This window comes from Ailuropoda melanoleuca, chromosome 11, assembly GCF_002007445.2.
Source record: "Ailuropoda melanoleuca isolate Jingjing chromosome 11, ASM200744v2, whole genome shotgun sequence".
NCBI classification, from domain to species: Eukaryota; Metazoa; Chordata; class Mammalia; order Carnivora; family Ursidae; genus Ailuropoda; species Ailuropoda melanoleuca.
Window position 1 is genome coordinate 11103869 of NC_048228.1, and position 16455 is coordinate 11120323.

Below are 16455 nucleotides of genomic sequence, written 5' to 3' on the forward strand. Positions count from 1 at the left end.
TCTCCTGGGTGGAGGCAGGAGTGGGGGAGAGGGGGCCAGTAGAGATGCCAGGCTGGCCCTGGAGATAGCATCAGAGTCATCCCCTCCCCCCCGCAATCCGTACCCCCGCAGTGTCGTGAATTCTTCCTCCCTGCTGGTTCCCGTCCAGGACAGGCAGGCTGTGGCTTCCGCTTCCTTAGGCATCGCACTGGTCCAAACCTTAGCGCTGTTCAACGAACGTGTCAGAGGCCGCAGGCCATACAGGGAGTTACTCGTCATCAGAGGTAACCAAGCAGTAGCCACACCTCGGGACTTCGCTTGGACCGAGGTCCCTTCCAGCTGCAATAGGGTGACAGGCTCCTCGCAGTCCAGCCCTCGGTGCTCTGACCCGTCGGGATGTCCTCAGCCTCCGCTTGGCTCCCACAGGTACGACGCTGGCCGGGACGGCTTCATCGACCTGATGGAGCTGAAGCTGATGATGGAGAAGCTCGGAGCCCCGCAGACCCACCTGGGCCTGAAGAACATGATCAAGGAGGTAGATGAAGATTTTGACAGCAAGCTCAGCTTCCGGGAGGTGAGCCCACTCCCCGTGGTGCCGCGGGCGAGGAGGGAGGGACAGCCATGCCCTCACGGGGTCGACACTTACTGCGTGACTTCTGTACACCTGACTCTGGGGGGCTTTGGGAATCCAGGGGAAGGCCCTGTGCTCCTGGGGTCCTGGAATACAGAGGGGGAGATGCCCAGAGAGGGAAAGGGCAGGGTGCTGTGACGCAGGAGACGAGGGGGACGGGAGGGAGTGACATGCCCTGCGTCCGAGACGGGCCAGGCTCTGCGCTGGGTGACTTCACGCTCCGGGTGTCGGTCCGCCCTCACTCTGGGGCGGGAGCCATGAGCAAGCCTGTTCCTTGGAGGAGGAAATGGAGGCTCACGGCCAGAAAACAGCAGTGCCAGACCCCAGGCAGCCTCGGGTGAATGACCGTGGTGGCCTCCCTGGACAAACTAGCAAGAAGCCGAGAGGAGGCAGGGCAAGAGAACGGCGGTGGGGAGGCCGTGCCCGATGATGGTGTGGAGTCAGGGCATGGGTTCAGACCCTTCTTCTGTCACCTCCTGCTGGTAAGATTCGGGGCAGGTTTTTTTCCTTGTCTCTGAGTCTTCCAGTCTGTAAAATGGGCACAATCCTATACCTTGAGGACTCAGACTCAGTAAATTGGTTTGGGGAACAGGGGAGACAAAGATACGAGGTAGGTTGGGGCTCTTCCTGGGAGCCGAGTGTGGGCACACTGGCCTGCGGTAGCCCCGGATCCTGGGAGAGCAGGAGATGGGTCACCTTGCCTCCCATGGTACAGATGGGCAGACCGAGGCCTAGAGCATGGCAGGAGAGAGCCCAGACCTCTGGCCCCTTGGCCCTCCGACAACGTGCTTTTCTCTCTATCGCAGTTCCTCCTGATTTTCCGCAAGGCAGCGGCTGGGGAGCTGCAGGAGGACAGCGGGCTGCACGTGCTCGCCCGCCTCTCCGAGATCGATGTCTCCACTGAGGGCGTCAAGGGGGCCAAAAGCTTCTTCGAGGCCAAGGTGAGGATCCTGAGGCCATGTGGAGCCCAGGGTGGGGGGCGCTCAAGGACAAGAGTGCCCAGGCTGGGGAGGACAGGACTCTGAGTTATCCCCAGGGTCAGTGCTCACCGTCGTGGCCTTGCTGAGACTGCGGACAGGAGACGGGGCGCTGACGCCAGGGCTGGCCTGGGCGAGGCCCACAGCGCTCCTGGCTTCTGTCCCCTTCCAACCAGGTTGGGATCCCTTCTGGCGTCTCCTTTCTGTCCCTGGCCCGCCGAACCACTACCCCCAAAGGACTAGTCCTTGAAATGTGGGCCCGGGAAATGGCAGAGCAGGCCCCGAAACACAGCGCATTGGCCCATGGGCCTCTCCGAGAGCCCAGCCCCACCAGCCCTGGGCCTGGAGGGGAGGTGGGCCCCAGAGGCACCGTCCCGGAGCTGTACACACTTAGATGGAGGGGGAATATAGCTCGTGGATTCTGACCTCCCGGGGCACCTGCTTTTCCTTGTTTCTCCCTCTCCCCCTGTTAACTACGAACATGGCTTCTGAAGGCCACCTCCCGCCTCCCTCTGGGCTTCTGGGTTTGATGGGATGTTCCAGGGTTCATCAGTGGGACCTGGTATGCATCTGGGCTTCCCGGGACAGGAAGCAGGATAAGAATAGCAACTTCAGGGGGCGCCTGGGCGGCCCAGTCAGTGAAGCATCTGCCTTCGGCTCAGGTCATGATCTCGGGGTCCTGGGATCGAGCCTTGTGTCCAGCTCCCTGCTCAGGGGGGTGTGCCTCTCCCTCTCCCTCTGCTCCTCCCTCCAGCTCGTGCTCTCCACCCACCCCCAAAGAAATAAGTAAAAATTAAAAAAAAAAAAAAAAAAAAAGGAGCAACATGGAAGCTCGCACTTACAGGGCTCACTCTAGGCAGCAGCCACCGAATGTGATCTGGCTTCCGATCCACTCAATGAATTCGCAAGTCAGTTATGCATGGGAAACTGAGGCTCAGAGAGGTCAGCGAGGCCCCTGGCCCCCGGCCAGAGCTAGCAAGAGGCAGAGCGGTAGCGGGCAGGCAGGGGGAGAGTCGCGGGACTGGGAGCCCAAGAGCCCACAGTGGCGGCACAGACACCCCTCCCGCCCTGACCCCGTCGCCCCGACTCCACCGCAGGTCCAGGCCATCAACGTGTCCAGCCGCTTCGAGGAGGAGATCAAGGCGGAGCAGGAGGAGAGGAAGAAGCAGGCGGAGGAGATGAAGCAGCGGAAGGCGGCCTTCAAGGAGCTGCAGTCCACCTTCAAGTAGCAAGGGGCTGCGGCCTGACTGCGCGGCCCCGGCCCTGGCGCCCGGTCCAGCCAGCAGCGGGGGCGGACTGGAGGCCAAGCCTGAGTCCCGGGCTCTGTCTAAAGGGACCACACTGAAAACCTACAAAGTCTGTGAACGGAGCCAGCTGAGGGGGGCCCCAGGTGGCCCGGCGCCCCCTGCTCCCTTCCCCTGTTCCCGAGGCCGGGCCACCAGTGCTGGCTCCTTGCCTGGCCCAGCCCTCTCCTGCGATTCCTGCGTGTCTCTCGCCCCCGGCCGCCCTCTGCCCGCTCCAGCTCCAGCGCTGCAGTGCTCTGAGCCCAGCCCCTGGCCCTGGGGCGCTCCCTGCCCCGGGTGCCTGCCCTCGCACGCTCTCCTCCTCCCTGCCCAGCCCAGCGGCCACCTGCCCTGAACCTGCAGGCCGCGCTGCCCCTGGAGCCCTCCGAGCCGCTTCCAAGCCTGGGGGAGGACAGGCGGCAAGAATGTGGGGGGCTCTGGCTCCAGTAGAGCAGGACCGAGGGGCTAATCAGAGGCACTAGGGCTCCCCACCCCCGACGACTGTTCCTACAGCCCTGCCTCCTCTTTCTGCTGGTGGGGGGGGGGGGGGCTTCTGTTCTGGCAGAGGGACCCAGGCCCCTGCACCCCATGTTCCCACGGAGGCCCCAGCGCTCTGGGACCCAGCCAGGCAGGGTGAGGGGGCAGCTGTGCCGATCTACCTCACGGGCCCACACTCTGCCGGCCGTGCCATGGATCATGGGCAGGGAAGGCTCTGGGGGAAGAAGCGCCACTCCCTAGTCTCCCTGGAACCACGTGAGGGTCCCAGGGGCTCTGGAGAGAGCAGGGTGGGGAGGAGGGATTGGCCCCTTCACGGGGAAGGAAACCAGCACCCGGCTTCATTCTCCAGGGCACGTCCAAGAAGTGCTTTAAGTGGTTTGCACGGACCAGGCGGTGGGGAGCAGGGCCTTGCTTGGCCCCTTCATGCCATCCTTCCCCAAGTGATGGGCACCGCCTTGTCACCAGCGACGGGACCTGTCCCGTCAACAGCCCCCCCCCGCGAGGAAGCATGGGGACCCCAGCCCTCCCTGTGCCCAACCCCAGACAGGCGACGGCCAAGCCTGTGCCACCAGCCCAGTCCCATGCGGCTTCCAGTGTGCTCACTTCCGTGCGTGCGTGTCCGTGTGTGCGCGTCTGTGTCCGTTGCCGTGTCGTGAAACTATGCCTGTCACCCAGTCCAAACAAGTGAATGGCCATCAAGGCCACGGTTATGCAACTTTCGGTGTGTGTCATGACGTCACTGCTTTTTAAACTTGATAACTCTTTATTTTAGTAAAATGCCCCAAGAGTCCACAAAACTCCTGTTGGATTTGCAGAGGTTTTATTTTTTTGGCCTTAGAATCTGCAGAAATTAGGAGGTACTGACCCCAGTGCAGCAGCCTTGGCCCTGGATTGCGTTTGCCTTAGCGGATGTGTTTATACAGATGAATATAAAAAGTTCTTTTTCTTTGGCTTACTGCTTTTTTTCCCCTCCCTTCTCACCTTCCCCGAAAGAAAGCTACTTCTTCATTTGGTGGTACAATTATTTTTTTTAACTAAAATAAGATAAAAGTCTATATTCTTATGTGTGTGTGGTTCTTGTTGGTTGGTGGGGGGAGGGGAGGGGAGGGGCTGGGAGGGGGGGAGAGGCTGGGAGAGGGAGGAAGGGCAAGGTCACCTGGCGGTGCTGGGGCAGCATTTGCTCAGGTGGCTTCCATGTCCTGTCAGAGGCCCCGGGAGGAGACTCTTCCTAACGGGGGAGGTTGGGCGTGACCCCCACCGCCTATCACCAGGGTCTCCACTCGGTTAATCCTCACGACCAGGGCATGAGGGGTGCTGTTTTATTTCCCAGAGGGTGTCCCAGAGGCACACAGGCTGGAGGGAGACAGGGCTGGGCGGGGGACAGGATGCAGGACCAGGCCCTCAGCCCACAGCCCATCCCCCTCCCCCTCCAGTCACCTGCCAGGCAAGTTCAGAGGAGGGCATGCACTGGAAGGGGGTTCCAGATGGATGCCCCCTAGAGCCCCCCAGTATTCTCTCCCATGCAGAGACACCTCAACCCCCAGCCCTCCCAACACACAGGACAGGCTGGGGTGGTAGCGTGATGAGGAAAGACCCGAGGTACTCCCTGTGTGGCATTGGACGGATCAGGCTCCTATTGGGTCTCAGTCTCCCCATCTGTTCAAAGCGAGGGTGGGCTAAGGTGTCTAGGGTCTTCCGAGCCCTGCAGTTTCCAGGTACCCAGTACAACCGGAGTTCTGGTGTAGGAGTGTGGGATTAGGCTGGGCATCGCTGCCCCCAGGTGGACGTGGGTGGTATTGCAGCAGCCTCTGGCTCCCTCACCTGCCCCGTGAGGGGAGGACAGGGAGCGTCCTTGGAGTGTTTCCTGGGGAATGCCACCCCCACACGCCTCCCAATGTCTAAGATGCCACCATCATTAACACAGCCTTTTGGTAACCCTTCCCCAAGAGGGAAGAACGTCAGAACCCCTGACGTCTGAGCTCAGAGGGTCTCAGAACAAAGGGATAGAGGACACTAATTGGGAAGGACTAAAATTCAAGCTTGAGAACACCCCGTCCCGCTGGGCCCGTGATGAATGTGGGCCTCGAGCCCTCGGAATGTGAGAGACACGGTCCCACTGTCCCACGCCAGGACCCCCCACCACAACAGGTCTCAGCCAGAAGGGGGCCCTTAGCTTTGGCCCGCACGAGACGCCCACTCCAGCCCCGGCACAGGGATAAGGCTGCGGAGGGAAGAGCCCCAGAGTAACTCAGGGCCCGAGAGTGGGAAAGTACATGGTTCCTCCATCCCCTCCCAGGCCCCATCCTCTCGGCCCCCATCGCCAAACACTGAAACCCCTCAGTGAGCCACCAGACCTCCTCTGAACCCCCAATACTTCTATCCGGTTCTAAGGAGAAGCACTGCCAGCTTCTCCCTCTCACCCCCGCTGGCCCCTTGGTGGCCTCACCCAAGAAACAGCTGCCACCTGAGAGTCCTGTCCCAGCCGCTAGATACTATGGGCCCCAGTCAGTGGCACCTGCCCTGTTTCTCAGGCTCTCACCACCCCCACACTCCCAACCTTGGCACCGCGTCTCCTGAGGCCCCCCTCCGGCAGCTCAGCCTTTGCCGAGTCACCCTTGATTATTTTTCCAGGACAGTCTGACCCTGAGTGTCTGGGAGACTCTGCAGCCCAGGCCCCGGGAGTACCCACTCTGGGTCCTGGAAAGCACAGAGGTCAAGGGGATGAGGATGGGATCCCAGCATTCTCACACCCTCAAGTCCTCAAGTTCATTCTGGACATGGAATCTGTCAAGAAGGAATCCTTTCTCAATCTGCAGCGCCACTGAGCTCCCAGCCCGAACGAACCTCTTCTCGTTCAGGGACCCTCGGAGGAACCCTTACTGCCCTGCCCAGCCGATTAGGGTCTAACCCTGCAGCTCCAGCCCGAGCACAAGGTCTGTGCATGGCAGGTGCTCAGCGCACGCGGGAGGGAGGAAGGGAGGGATGGATAGATGGGTAGATGGATGGGTGGACGGACGGACAGATGGCTTCTGGGTACACAGTATGTCAGCACCTCACAGACTCTGCACACAAAATGGTCAAGTCTTTAATCGAGTTAATCCAGGAAATCCGGTCCACAGGGCTCCCCTCTGCAGACAGTCACCCCCCCCCACCCCACCCCATGGCAGCTGCTTCAGCTCTGATAACCCACCAAGGCCAACAAATCAGGTCAGCCCCCCACATGTCACCACTGTAACTGAGGCATTCGGGACCACTGGAGTAATGGCATCCCCTGACCAGGGCTCCCTGCATCGAGGCCAAGTCGGCAGGGGTTGCCACTGGTTCCCACCTCTGCCCAGCTGCTTCCAGTGAGAACACGGTTTCGTCCCCGGCTACCCCAAGGCACAGCCAGAGGTGCCTCCAGGGCCTGGAGAAGGCTCCGATCATCCACAGAACGTTCCCCGAAGTCTCATCCCATCACTCAGTCGCACATAACCTGACGTAAGGAGGGGTCACGGCCAGGGCTAACAGGTCCGTCCACACTGTGGCCACAGTGCTGGGGTCCACAATATCTTTAGGGCCCAGGAAAATCCTCTAGTTTCTTATCAAATCAGCAGAGAAAGAATGACTACAATCCAGGCTTCTATTATATGATACCAGCTTAGATGAGATTAGTCTTTATACCTCTGCAGTCATAAAACATGCTTTTTAAGTATTTTTTGAGGGAGGAAGGGGGCCACAAAGGCAAAGGGCCCAGTGATGTCCAGACTCGAGCTTTCTCGTAAGAACCAGACAACAGCACGAATAGCAGCTGACACGTACGTAGAGCTTCCTGGACGCCAGGCACTCCCTGCAGTGAGAGGTGGCACCATGTTTAACCCCCATTTTACGGATGAAGGCACAGAAGCCCAGAGAGGTTGAGTCATTAACACAAGGTCACACAGCCAGGAAGCGAAGGCTCCTTGGCGAGTATGGCCAGCAGTGGGCAAGTCAGGAGACTGTTTTATCTCTGAGCGGAAACCAGCAAACGCCCACACGTAGAAGACTGGTTCATCATTTCCCCAGTTGCTCCAGAGAAACTGAGGTCCTTGGGCACTTGGGTGGCTCAGTCAGTGAAGCGGCTGCCTTCGGCTTGGGTCATGATTCCCAGGGTCCTGGGATCGAGCCCCACGTGGGGCTCCCTCTCAGCAGGGAGTCTGCTTCTCCTTCTGCCTGCCGCTCCCCCCGCTTGTGCTCTCTCTCTGACAATAAATAAATGAAATCTTTAAAAAAGAGAGAGAGAGAGAAACTGAGGCCCAAAAACCTTGCCCAAGATCCGGGTCCCTAACTGAGCCAGCAACCAGGAGCCTTCTCTCCTGCTGCCCGAGCCCTGTCGCTCCCAAGATCTGCCACGAAGCTCGGTCCTCATCTCTGTGTCCCACATCAGTTTGCAGGTCAGGCAGGCCCTTTGCAGAGCTTGGCCACCATCTGCTCTGGGTCTGAGGTCGATTGGTAGCTGCTGACCCTGCCATCAGACCAGCCTCTCTAACACAACAGACAGTTCCCCACAGCCTGAGATCCCCAACACCCCAGGCCTGGGGCCTGAGATCATCACAGCAAGACAGGCCCCCTTATCCATACGCTTACACTCCCTGTCTTTATGTCTCTTTTTATCAAAAACTGTCTTGATTTTTATATTACCAAAGTAATGCATGCTTGTTTTTAAAAAAGAATCTAAGCTGTATCAATGACATAAATTCGAATCCTTCCTTACCCTCAGATACCCCCCGTTAACAGCAGAGTGTAGAGTTTTCTGCATTGTTTTATTAGGAAACAATTCCTTAGCTGAGCAGTGGGCTCAGTTCAAAAAACGACTTCCGAGGAGCATCGGGTGAGTAGAAGGGGGAGGGAGAGCAGGATCTAACTGAGTGGGCTCAAGTCAGGCCTTGGGGGAAACGGTTTACTACAAGGCCCTACAAGGGACGAGCTGACGCCAAACCACCAGGGCTCTGGATAGACATTCTGGACACGCAGTGCTTTGGACCCACAGCAAACCCCACTGCAAACCCAGATCTGCCACTTGACACTGACATTCAAGTCGTGGAGCCTTGGGACTGACAGGAGCCCGGGACGCATCTGGTCCTACGTGCCCATTTTAGAGAAAGGGAAACCAAGACTTTGCAGGGAGAGAACTGGGCTGGTTCTGGGGAAGAATTTGGCCAACTGAGCACCTTCTCAGCCTCCATCTGGGGCAGGAAGGCAGGGGGTACCCCAAGACCAGACAATATTAGTTGAAAGAGGGAGAACGAAGAAGAGAGGAAGAGAGAGGAGGAAACAGCATACCACTGCAGGATGAACCCCAGCCCCGTGTCAGAAGTCCTGACTTCAGACCCTGGCTCTGGTGCTGCCCCACTGGCTGACCCTGGGCAGTCGCCGACCCTCTGAGTCTCGGCTTCCTCCTCTTTCTTGAGTGGATAAAAGCATCTCCTGCGTGTTGTTGGGACAACCGAGTGACTGCAAGAAGTGCCAGGCACAATGCCCAATAGACGGTAACTAAGAGAATGAGTTAGGGAGAGAGGATGAGAACAGGCTCCAGGCAGAGAGGTGGGGGAGGTCCCCCAAACCCACAAGCTGCAGAATTTGCTGTCTCAGGAGATTTGGGAAACCCATGCCTCTGAGCCAACCCCATCTCCTGCCCACATTAAACAGTAACCACCCAAGGTCAGGGAAAGGGCCTTGTCAGAACAGGTTTCTTCCCAAGGGGCGGCTCAGCCTTGAGCAGGTGGGCCTACCCCCACACCTGCCTATAAGTGCGTCCCCCGCCCGCCTCAACAGCCACTCGTTCCTCCGCCAGTCCCACTAGCAGGATGTTGGGTGTCACTGTCCTCGCCACGCTCCTGGCCTTTGGTAAGCTGTGGGTTGGGGACAAGCTGCAGCCGGCAGTCTCCGGGGACAAGGAGAGGCGCAGGGGGCCCAGGAAAGGCATTCTGGGGTGACCAGCTGCAGGTCAGACAAGCCACTCACCTGCTCGGCAACTCTGCCTCCATACCCACAGAATAGGGCTGAGGACGTGATCTGGGGACACAGCCACTGCCCGTCCTGGGCTTACTCCAGGGACCAGAAAGGCCTAGCTTTCCTAGTGTTGGCATCTCTGCCTTGGGGACTGGTGCTTGTGCTCACCCCTTTCGGGGGCCTTCTCCCAGACAGGGATCAAGGAAGTTGGCTTGAATGTCACTTACCCTCAGCGGGACCTTGACAAGCCACTTCACCTCTCAAAATCTCACTGGCTCTTTTGACAAATGTGAGCACTTGATTAAGAGTCCTTCCAGCTAACAACAACAACAGTCATGAATAATCATAGCAGCTCCTGTTTGCTGCATGGTTACTATGTGCCAGTCACTGTGCTAAGCCCTTTACATGCAGGAGCTAATACGATCCTGGAGAGGCAGGGCCTATCAATACCACCATTTTACAGATGAGGAACTGAGACTCAGTGAGGCGCGGTAGCGTCCCTAAGATCACGTGACTGGTTAACAGTAGAGCTGGAATTTGAATCCGGGTCTGTCTCCGTGCAGAGCACACGCTCTTGACCACCCCACACAGCTCCCAGCTACGACAGGCTGGACCCCTGGATTCGGTGCTCACACCCCCCCCCATTATGCTGTGGTCTAGAAAGGGACCACAGGGTAAGGATGAAGGACACAGGTAGACTCGGGCACGCACACACACCCTAGTTTTATATTTCCTTCAATGTATTAACATTCACTCTGCTCCAAGCCTTTCACTAAAGTCTTCATGTGCATTGTCTAATTTCAGTCCTCAGGACAAACTCATCAGGTTAGTGCCATTCTTCCCATTTCAGAGAAAGGGAAGCTGAGGCCCAGAGAGCTAGATATCTTCCCCAAAGCCGTGCAGTTAACACCTGAACCTATGTCTGCCCCGCCCCAAAGTCTGTGCTCTTCCCACCCACCCCCTCCCCACTGGGGATGCCGGCCCCTCTCACCTGTGCGCTTCCTCTTCTGGGTCCCCCAGCCTCCAGCTGCGGGGTCCCCATTTTCCAGCCCAATCTATCCGCCCGAGTGGTGGGAGGAGACAATGCCAGGCCCCACAGCTGGCCCTGGCAGGTAAGCATGCTGCTGCCGGGGTGGGAGGCGGGCTGGAGAGGGTGGCGGGGTGCGGGTCCCGGGGCTGACGCCTGGCCATCCCGCACCTCGCCCCAGATCTCTCTCCAGTACCTCAAGAATGGTACGTGGAGGCACACATGCGGCGGAACCTTGATTGCCAACAACTACGTCCTCACAGCTGCCCACTGCATCAGGTGAGCGGGGCTGGCGCCTGGGAGGCCCCGCCATCGCCCTGGGGTGGGAGCCTGAGAAGCTGCTTTTATTGAGCGCCTACTGCACACTCCAGGCACTGGGCTAAATAAGCTGCTCACATCCAGTAACTTCGTGGTTCACTTACTCATTCAGCCGGTATTTACTGCGCACGCCCAATGTGCCACGAGGACAAAGTCTGTGCTCTCAGGGAGCTTACGTTCCGGCAAAAGAGCAACAGGCCGTTGAAGAAGCAAATATACAACATATCAAGTGGCAGTGAAGAAAAATAAGGCAGGATAAAAAGTACAAGGGGTCCTATTTGAAATGAGGTGGCCTGGGAAAGATCTCTCTGGAAAGGGGGTATTAGGGCAAAGACCCAAAGGAAGTAAGGGAAGGGTGTTCCGGGCAGAAGGAACAGCCAGTGCAAAGACCGGGAGGAGGGAGCCTACTTGGTAGGTTGGAGAAATAACGAGGAAGCGGGTGTGCCAGGAGCAGAGTGGGTGAGTGGAGCGGGAGGTGGGGGAGAGAGGAGATCATGTGGGCAAGAAGCAATGGCAGCTCGGACTAGCTCACCTCGCAGCCGCCTTGAGAGTGATTACAACACTGTCTCCGCCGTACAGATGAGGAAACCTAAGGCCCAAGACCACCTACCTAGGAATCAAGGTAGACTTGACTCCAAAAGCAGGGTCCTCACCCTGAACCCTGGGAAGGATCAGTGCAGATAGACACTCCCTCTCCCTCACCTCCGCAAAGGAACGATCCCCACAGTGGCCACAGGGCTGGGCCATCAAAGCCCTGAGTTCCCTCCCTACGTCACGCTGACCCAGCCCCCTGCCTCTGCTTAGCAACACCCTGACCTACCGCGTGGCCCTGGGGAAGAACAACCTGGTGGAAGATGAGGAAGGCTCCGTGTTTGCAAATGTGGACTCCATCATTGTCCACAAGAAGTGGAACTCCTTCCTAGTGCGGTGAGTGCCAACCGTCTCTCAGCCCCGGGCGGGAGGCGCGCAGTAAGGAGGGGTCCCTGACATGGAGCGGCAGAGCCTGCCCCCACCCTGTCCCTGGACCCCATCCTCACCCAGAACAGCCAGCAGATGACCCCTTTATGCAAAATGGGAAAATGCTAAGTGGAGACAGACTCCTTTCCCATCTCCATCATTGGCCAAGTGTTCCCAGAAGGTACATGGGGCATAAAAACCCCAAGGACTCACCTTTATTGAGTGTCTACTGCGTGCCCACATTGCAATAAGCACTTCATATGCCATGACTTCTTTAATCCTCATGGTAGCCCTAGACAAGGACCCAAGACTCAGAGAGGTTAAGAAATATGCCCCAGGTCACACAGCCCAGTATGTGGCAGAACCGGGTCTGTCTAGGGTCACCAGCTTTCATTGTTAACATGAAAATATTAAAAATTTCATCTGCAAGGGCCCCTCTTTGATCATTTCCAACTGGCTTTAGTTTCTGGCTGATACATAGCCTGCAGGGGTTTGGCCTCCCCCTGTAGAGCCTTACAGGACCCCAAGGCACAGGAGGCAGAAGCCTCCTTTAAGGGGCGGGCCATGGCCTTAGAAAGCCAATCATTTGACCAGTAAGGAACTGGCGGTCTGGGATATTCATGGACGACTCCTGGTCACCTTCGGCTGGACTCCCAGCTAACAGTCTGGGGTGCTTAGCATTGCCTCGCACCGCCAAGGCCCTCCCACACACTCACCACCTCCGCTTTGGCTTCCAGCAACGACATTGCTCTCATCAAGCTCAAGGAGCCCGTGCAGCTGAGTGACACCATCCAGGTGGCCTGCCTGCCGGAGGCGGGCTCCTTGCTGCCTCAAGACTACCCCTGCTATGTCACTGGCTGGGGCCGCCTCTGGAGTGAGTACAGCACCCCCATCCCCTCCCCCTGCCCCGGCATATCATGAGAGCCTTCCTGGAGGAAGCAGCTCCCACAATAAGTGTACCACCCACATTTGCCCATCACTTTTCCTTTCTGTCTAAACATCTTCTCGCCTTTTTTACCTTTGTAATAATAACAGCTAATATTTATTAAGTATGTATCACATGGCAGGCGATCTAACAAGTGCATAGAAGGGGTGTTGTAAGGATAAGTGGATTAGAATTTGTCAAGTGCTTAGAACAGTCCTTGGTGCATGCTTAGTGCATCTAAGTGACTACAAAATAAACTAAATAAGCCATTGGGGGTTGGGGATTAGAGCTTACGGTAAACCGTATGCCTAAATTAAAAGGTTGCATGCAAATAAAGGAAAGTATGGGAGACTTAGAGAAAAACGCAGGTCAAAACGTGGAAAATCTTGGGGTGAGAAAGACCTTTACCGATGTGACGCAGACCTACAAGGAAATGATTGACCATGGAAACCCCAGAATCCAAATCAAGGAAAACTCCATGGTTATTCCTCAAGGGCTTTCGACAGATTAGTTCTGCCTCCAGAACTTGCCCCACCTACAGAGGGGTCCTGCCCCACCTACAGAGGGGTCCTGACCGACACTTTGGGACCATAGGCTCGGAGTCATGCCTCTCGATTAAAGGCCCACGTGCAGTTCTCATGAAGTCTAGCTAGAGCTCACTGGGTCCTGCCCCAGCCCCATCCAGCCCTCTGTGCCCAGAAGGCTTGGCACTGCCTGGCTGACTCGGGGCCACCCTCTGTCCTCTCCCCCAGCCAACGGCCCCATTGCCGACGAGCTGCAGCAGGGCCTGCAGCCCGTGGTGGATCATGCCACGTGCACCCAGAGAGACTGGTGGGGCAGCATGGTGAGGGACACGATGGTGTGTGCCGGGGGTGACGGCATCATCTCATCTTGCAACGTGAGTGTCAGGCCCTGCGCCCCATCCCTCCTCCAGGTGGCCGAATGGAAGGGGGCAGTGAGGAGGGCAAAGGAGGGTGGGAGTAGGTAACCCACATGAGCGAGCCCTTTCCCCGGTTGGGCCCAGGAGGCTTAGGGGAAACTTGTCACCCCTACCCCTCAGCACCGTGGCGAGGGCAGGAGAACCCAAGGTACATGGGTATCCAAGGTGGAGTCCCTGTCCCACCACTAGGTAGCTGTGCCATCTCGTGTGGGCTGCTTACCCTCTCTGCACCTCAGTTTTCCCATCTATAAAACGGAGACAAAGTGAGCACAGGGCTGGTGTGAGGACCGAGTCTAACAAGCATAGAAGAGGCCTCCGTGAAGTCTCTGCACGTGCTCCTTCAAGCCATCAGCTCCATCGAGGGAGGCACAGGACTTAAGGAGTCTGACATAGAAACATCTAGAACAATCAGAAACTGTCCTGTTTCCATCCCCTCTCCCCACTCCCACCTTCCTCACTATCTCAGGTCTCCAATACAGCTCCCGGCATCCTCACCTTTCTGGGCAGCTCACAGAGCCTTAGACACGGTGACATGAACAGCTAGGGAAACCGAGGCACAGATAGGGTTATCATTAGCCCAAGATCACACAGCAACCTACGAGCTAGTCTGGCACCCCCAAACGCATCTCCTCTGCCTCCCTCACCATAGATAGGCTGAGGCCAAAATAGGGAGCACCGACCCGTATCCCCCACTGTGACCCCCCCCAACCCCTGCTTCCCAAGCCTGCCTCTGGGGGAAGCCCCATGGCTGACGACCGCCCGGTCTGGCACAGGGGGACTCGGGCGGCCCCCTGAACTGCCAGGCTAAGAGCGGTTTCTGGGAGGTGAGGGGCATCGTCAGCTTTGGCTCCTCGCTGGGCTGCAACACTGTCAAGAAGCCCACGGTCTTCACCCGCGTGTCCTCTTACATCAACTGGATCAAAGAGGTGGGTGCGCATCTCCGAGCCCTTCTTCCCGCCCTCGCCCCTCCCCCACTCACCCGTGCCTTCACCCTCCCGCTCACTCGCTCACTCGTGTGCTTACACGCTCATGCGCCCATCCGGGAAGCGCTGAGTGCTGAGCTGGGTGCGGTGAGGGGCACAGTCGCTGACGTCATCTGTTCATCCGCTGGCTTCAGCAAATCCTTACAGCTCCGTCCCAGGCCCCACACCCGTGCCCCCGAACGACACGTGGCCTCATGAGAGCAAGGCCCAGAGGGGGAGAGGGGTCAGCACGGGTGGTGGGGGAGCAGAGGGTCACCCCGGGCTCTGGGCCTTTGTGCCGGGGGCAGGATGTGCCCTGAGCCCCACTTGCCCGGTGGTCTGAAGGGCCGAGGGGGCTCAGACCCCCTGGGCAGAGGTGAGACTGGCTTGTCCGAGACCCAGGGTTGCCTGCCACGCCCCCTGTTCCTACTCGCGGGCAGTGTTCCCTCCGGAAGGGGGCACACACACACACCTCCACCCAAGTCCCTCACCCTGTTCTCTGCTCTTCCAGAAAATGCAGCAGTGATTCCTCCTTGGGAGCCTGCAACCCCAATAAACCTCCTTCCCTGCTCAGGCTGCCTGCATTCTTGATGTGTGCCTCCCCTGCGGGGTCCCAGGCTCTGTAGAGGCTCCCCCTCTCCACACCAGGGATGCGAAGAGAGCCCGCCTCAGCCAGCCGGGTTAGACTGTGGGGAAGCTCCTGGGGTGCTCACAGAAGGGAATCTCAGAAAGCCGCATGGTAGCCCGAGGGGCTAGGAGTTAGGACACACGAGACGCTTGCCCCCCAACATCTCGCAGGCAGTAAATGACAGTCGCCTGATCAAATCACCCCGTTCCTGATCCTTCCTCCACAGAGGAGTCTGGTGGGTCCTCAGGCCCCCAGCTGCAGGTGAGGATGGGGTCTCCCCAAGAGCAGCTCCCTAGCCTGGAAAGGATGGCCACAGGAGGATGCCCGTTACACTGGGTCCCTAAAAAAGAGGCTCTCTAAGAGTTCCCTGTCAGGCTGGGCTCTCTGAGTCGAGAAGTGTTCCATGAGCCCTGACTTATGCCAGCCCTATGCTGGGCACCGTGAGGAGGACGAGGCCCCCGCACCTCCCTCTGGGGGCACAGGTTTGAGGAAAACAGTGGTTTCCACACATAGTCACAGCAAGTCAGAGCTGGAAAAGTTTGCCCTGTATCAGACGGGCAGGGAAACTGAGGCCCAGGGAGAAGACAGAGCTGGGCCAGGTCAGAATGACCAGTAACGCATAAGCCACAGAGGCTCAGGGAAGGGAGCCCTCCTGAGGCCAACAAGAGGGCAAGTGGGGCCAAAAAAGAGGGTGATCCAGTGTCCAAGTGGGGCCCCGGACCCCTGACCATGTGCTCCTGAAAATGCACTCATCTATGGAGGTCGTGCTCCCGCCCTGGCTCTGGACTCCTGCTGGGAGAATTCCCAGCTACAGCAGCCTCCGGTTGGTCCTGAGCTGTCAGCTCTCCCCCATCAGAGTTTGGCTCCAGGAGGTGGGGACCAGACACTCCTCCCAAACCTTACTAGGCCAAGGTGATTCTCAGGAAAGACTTTAGTTACTCAACAAGTGAAGAGGCCTTCAAGCAGCCTGACATCCACTCAGTCCTGGGAATCCAGGGATGGTTCAGACAAGACCTCTGTTCTGCAGGGGACAGAAAGACAGATTCCTGAGCTCCCTGGTGTGAGTACAGAGGTTGGAGTACAGACCAGGAGCATAGGAAGGGGACACTGCCACCAGTGTCGGTTAGCAGGAGGAGTCCAGGATGGCTTCCTGGAGGTGGTGATGCCCAAGCTGAGTCCTAAAATGTGAATAGAGGATACCCAAGTATAGAAGATGCTCCTGGTGGTTTGATCCATACTCCATTACCAGCCGCCTCCTTTTGTGCCTGTCTCCATGTCTACTGGAGGTTATAGATCCTAAATAGTTGTCCTCAGGTCCCTTGCAGCTGTAATAATAAAATAAAAGCTAACACATATTGAG

General features: G+C 57.8%; 2 protein-coding genes across 2 annotated transcripts; both read left to right on the forward strand.

The window, feature by feature from the left end:
- Nucleotides 1-370: 370 nt before the first annotated feature.
- Nucleotides 371-4431, forward strand: EFHD2 (EF-hand domain family member D2). The gene is made up of 3 exons (XM_011227704.3): nucleotides 371-553; nucleotides 1417-1551; nucleotides 2685-4431. The coding sequence occupies exons 1-3, from the start codon at nucleotides 440-442 to the stop codon at nucleotides 2814-2816; spliced, it is 381 nt and encodes a 126-aa protein (XP_011226006.2). The 5' UTR covers nucleotides 371-439; the 3' UTR covers nucleotides 2817-4431.
- A 4663-nt stretch (nucleotides 4432-9094) lies between these two features.
- On the forward strand, nucleotides 9095-15041 carry CTRC (chymotrypsin C). The gene is made up of 8 exons (XM_011227696.3): nucleotides 9095-9233; nucleotides 10359-10450; nucleotides 10547-10644; nucleotides 11488-11610; nucleotides 12378-12514; nucleotides 13318-13463; nucleotides 14279-14431; nucleotides 14979-15041. The coding sequence occupies exons 1-8, from the start codon at nucleotides 9194-9196 to the stop codon at nucleotides 14991-14993; spliced, it is 804 nt and encodes a 267-aa protein (XP_011225998.2). The 5' UTR covers nucleotides 9095-9193; the 3' UTR covers nucleotides 14994-15041.
- Nucleotides 15042-16455: the final 1414 nt, after the last annotated feature.

Coding starts and splice junctions, on each gene's coding strand:
- CTRC (XM_011227696.3), top strand. CDS start 9,194: ATGTTGGGTGTCACTGTCCTCGCCACGCTCCTGGCCTTTG. Junction 11,611..12,377: donor TGGAACTCCTTCCTAGTGCG/GTGAGTGCCAAC, acceptor TTTGGCTTCCAG/CAACGACATTGCTCTCATCA. Junction 12,515..13,317: donor TGGCTGGGGCCGCCTCTGGA/GTGAGTACAGCA, acceptor CCTCTCCCCCAG/CCAACGGCCCCATTGCCGAC.
- EFHD2 (XM_011227704.3), top strand. CDS start 440: ATGGAGCTGAAGCTGATGATGGAGAAGCTCGGAGCCCCGCAGACCCAC. Junction 554..1,416: donor GCAAGCTCAGCTTCCGGGAG/GTGAGCCCACTC, acceptor TCTCTATCGCAG/TTCCTCCTGATTTTCCGCAA. Junction 1,552..2,684: donor AAAGCTTCTTCGAGGCCAAG/GTGAGGATCCTG, acceptor ACTCCACCGCAG/GTCCAGGCCATCAACGTGTC.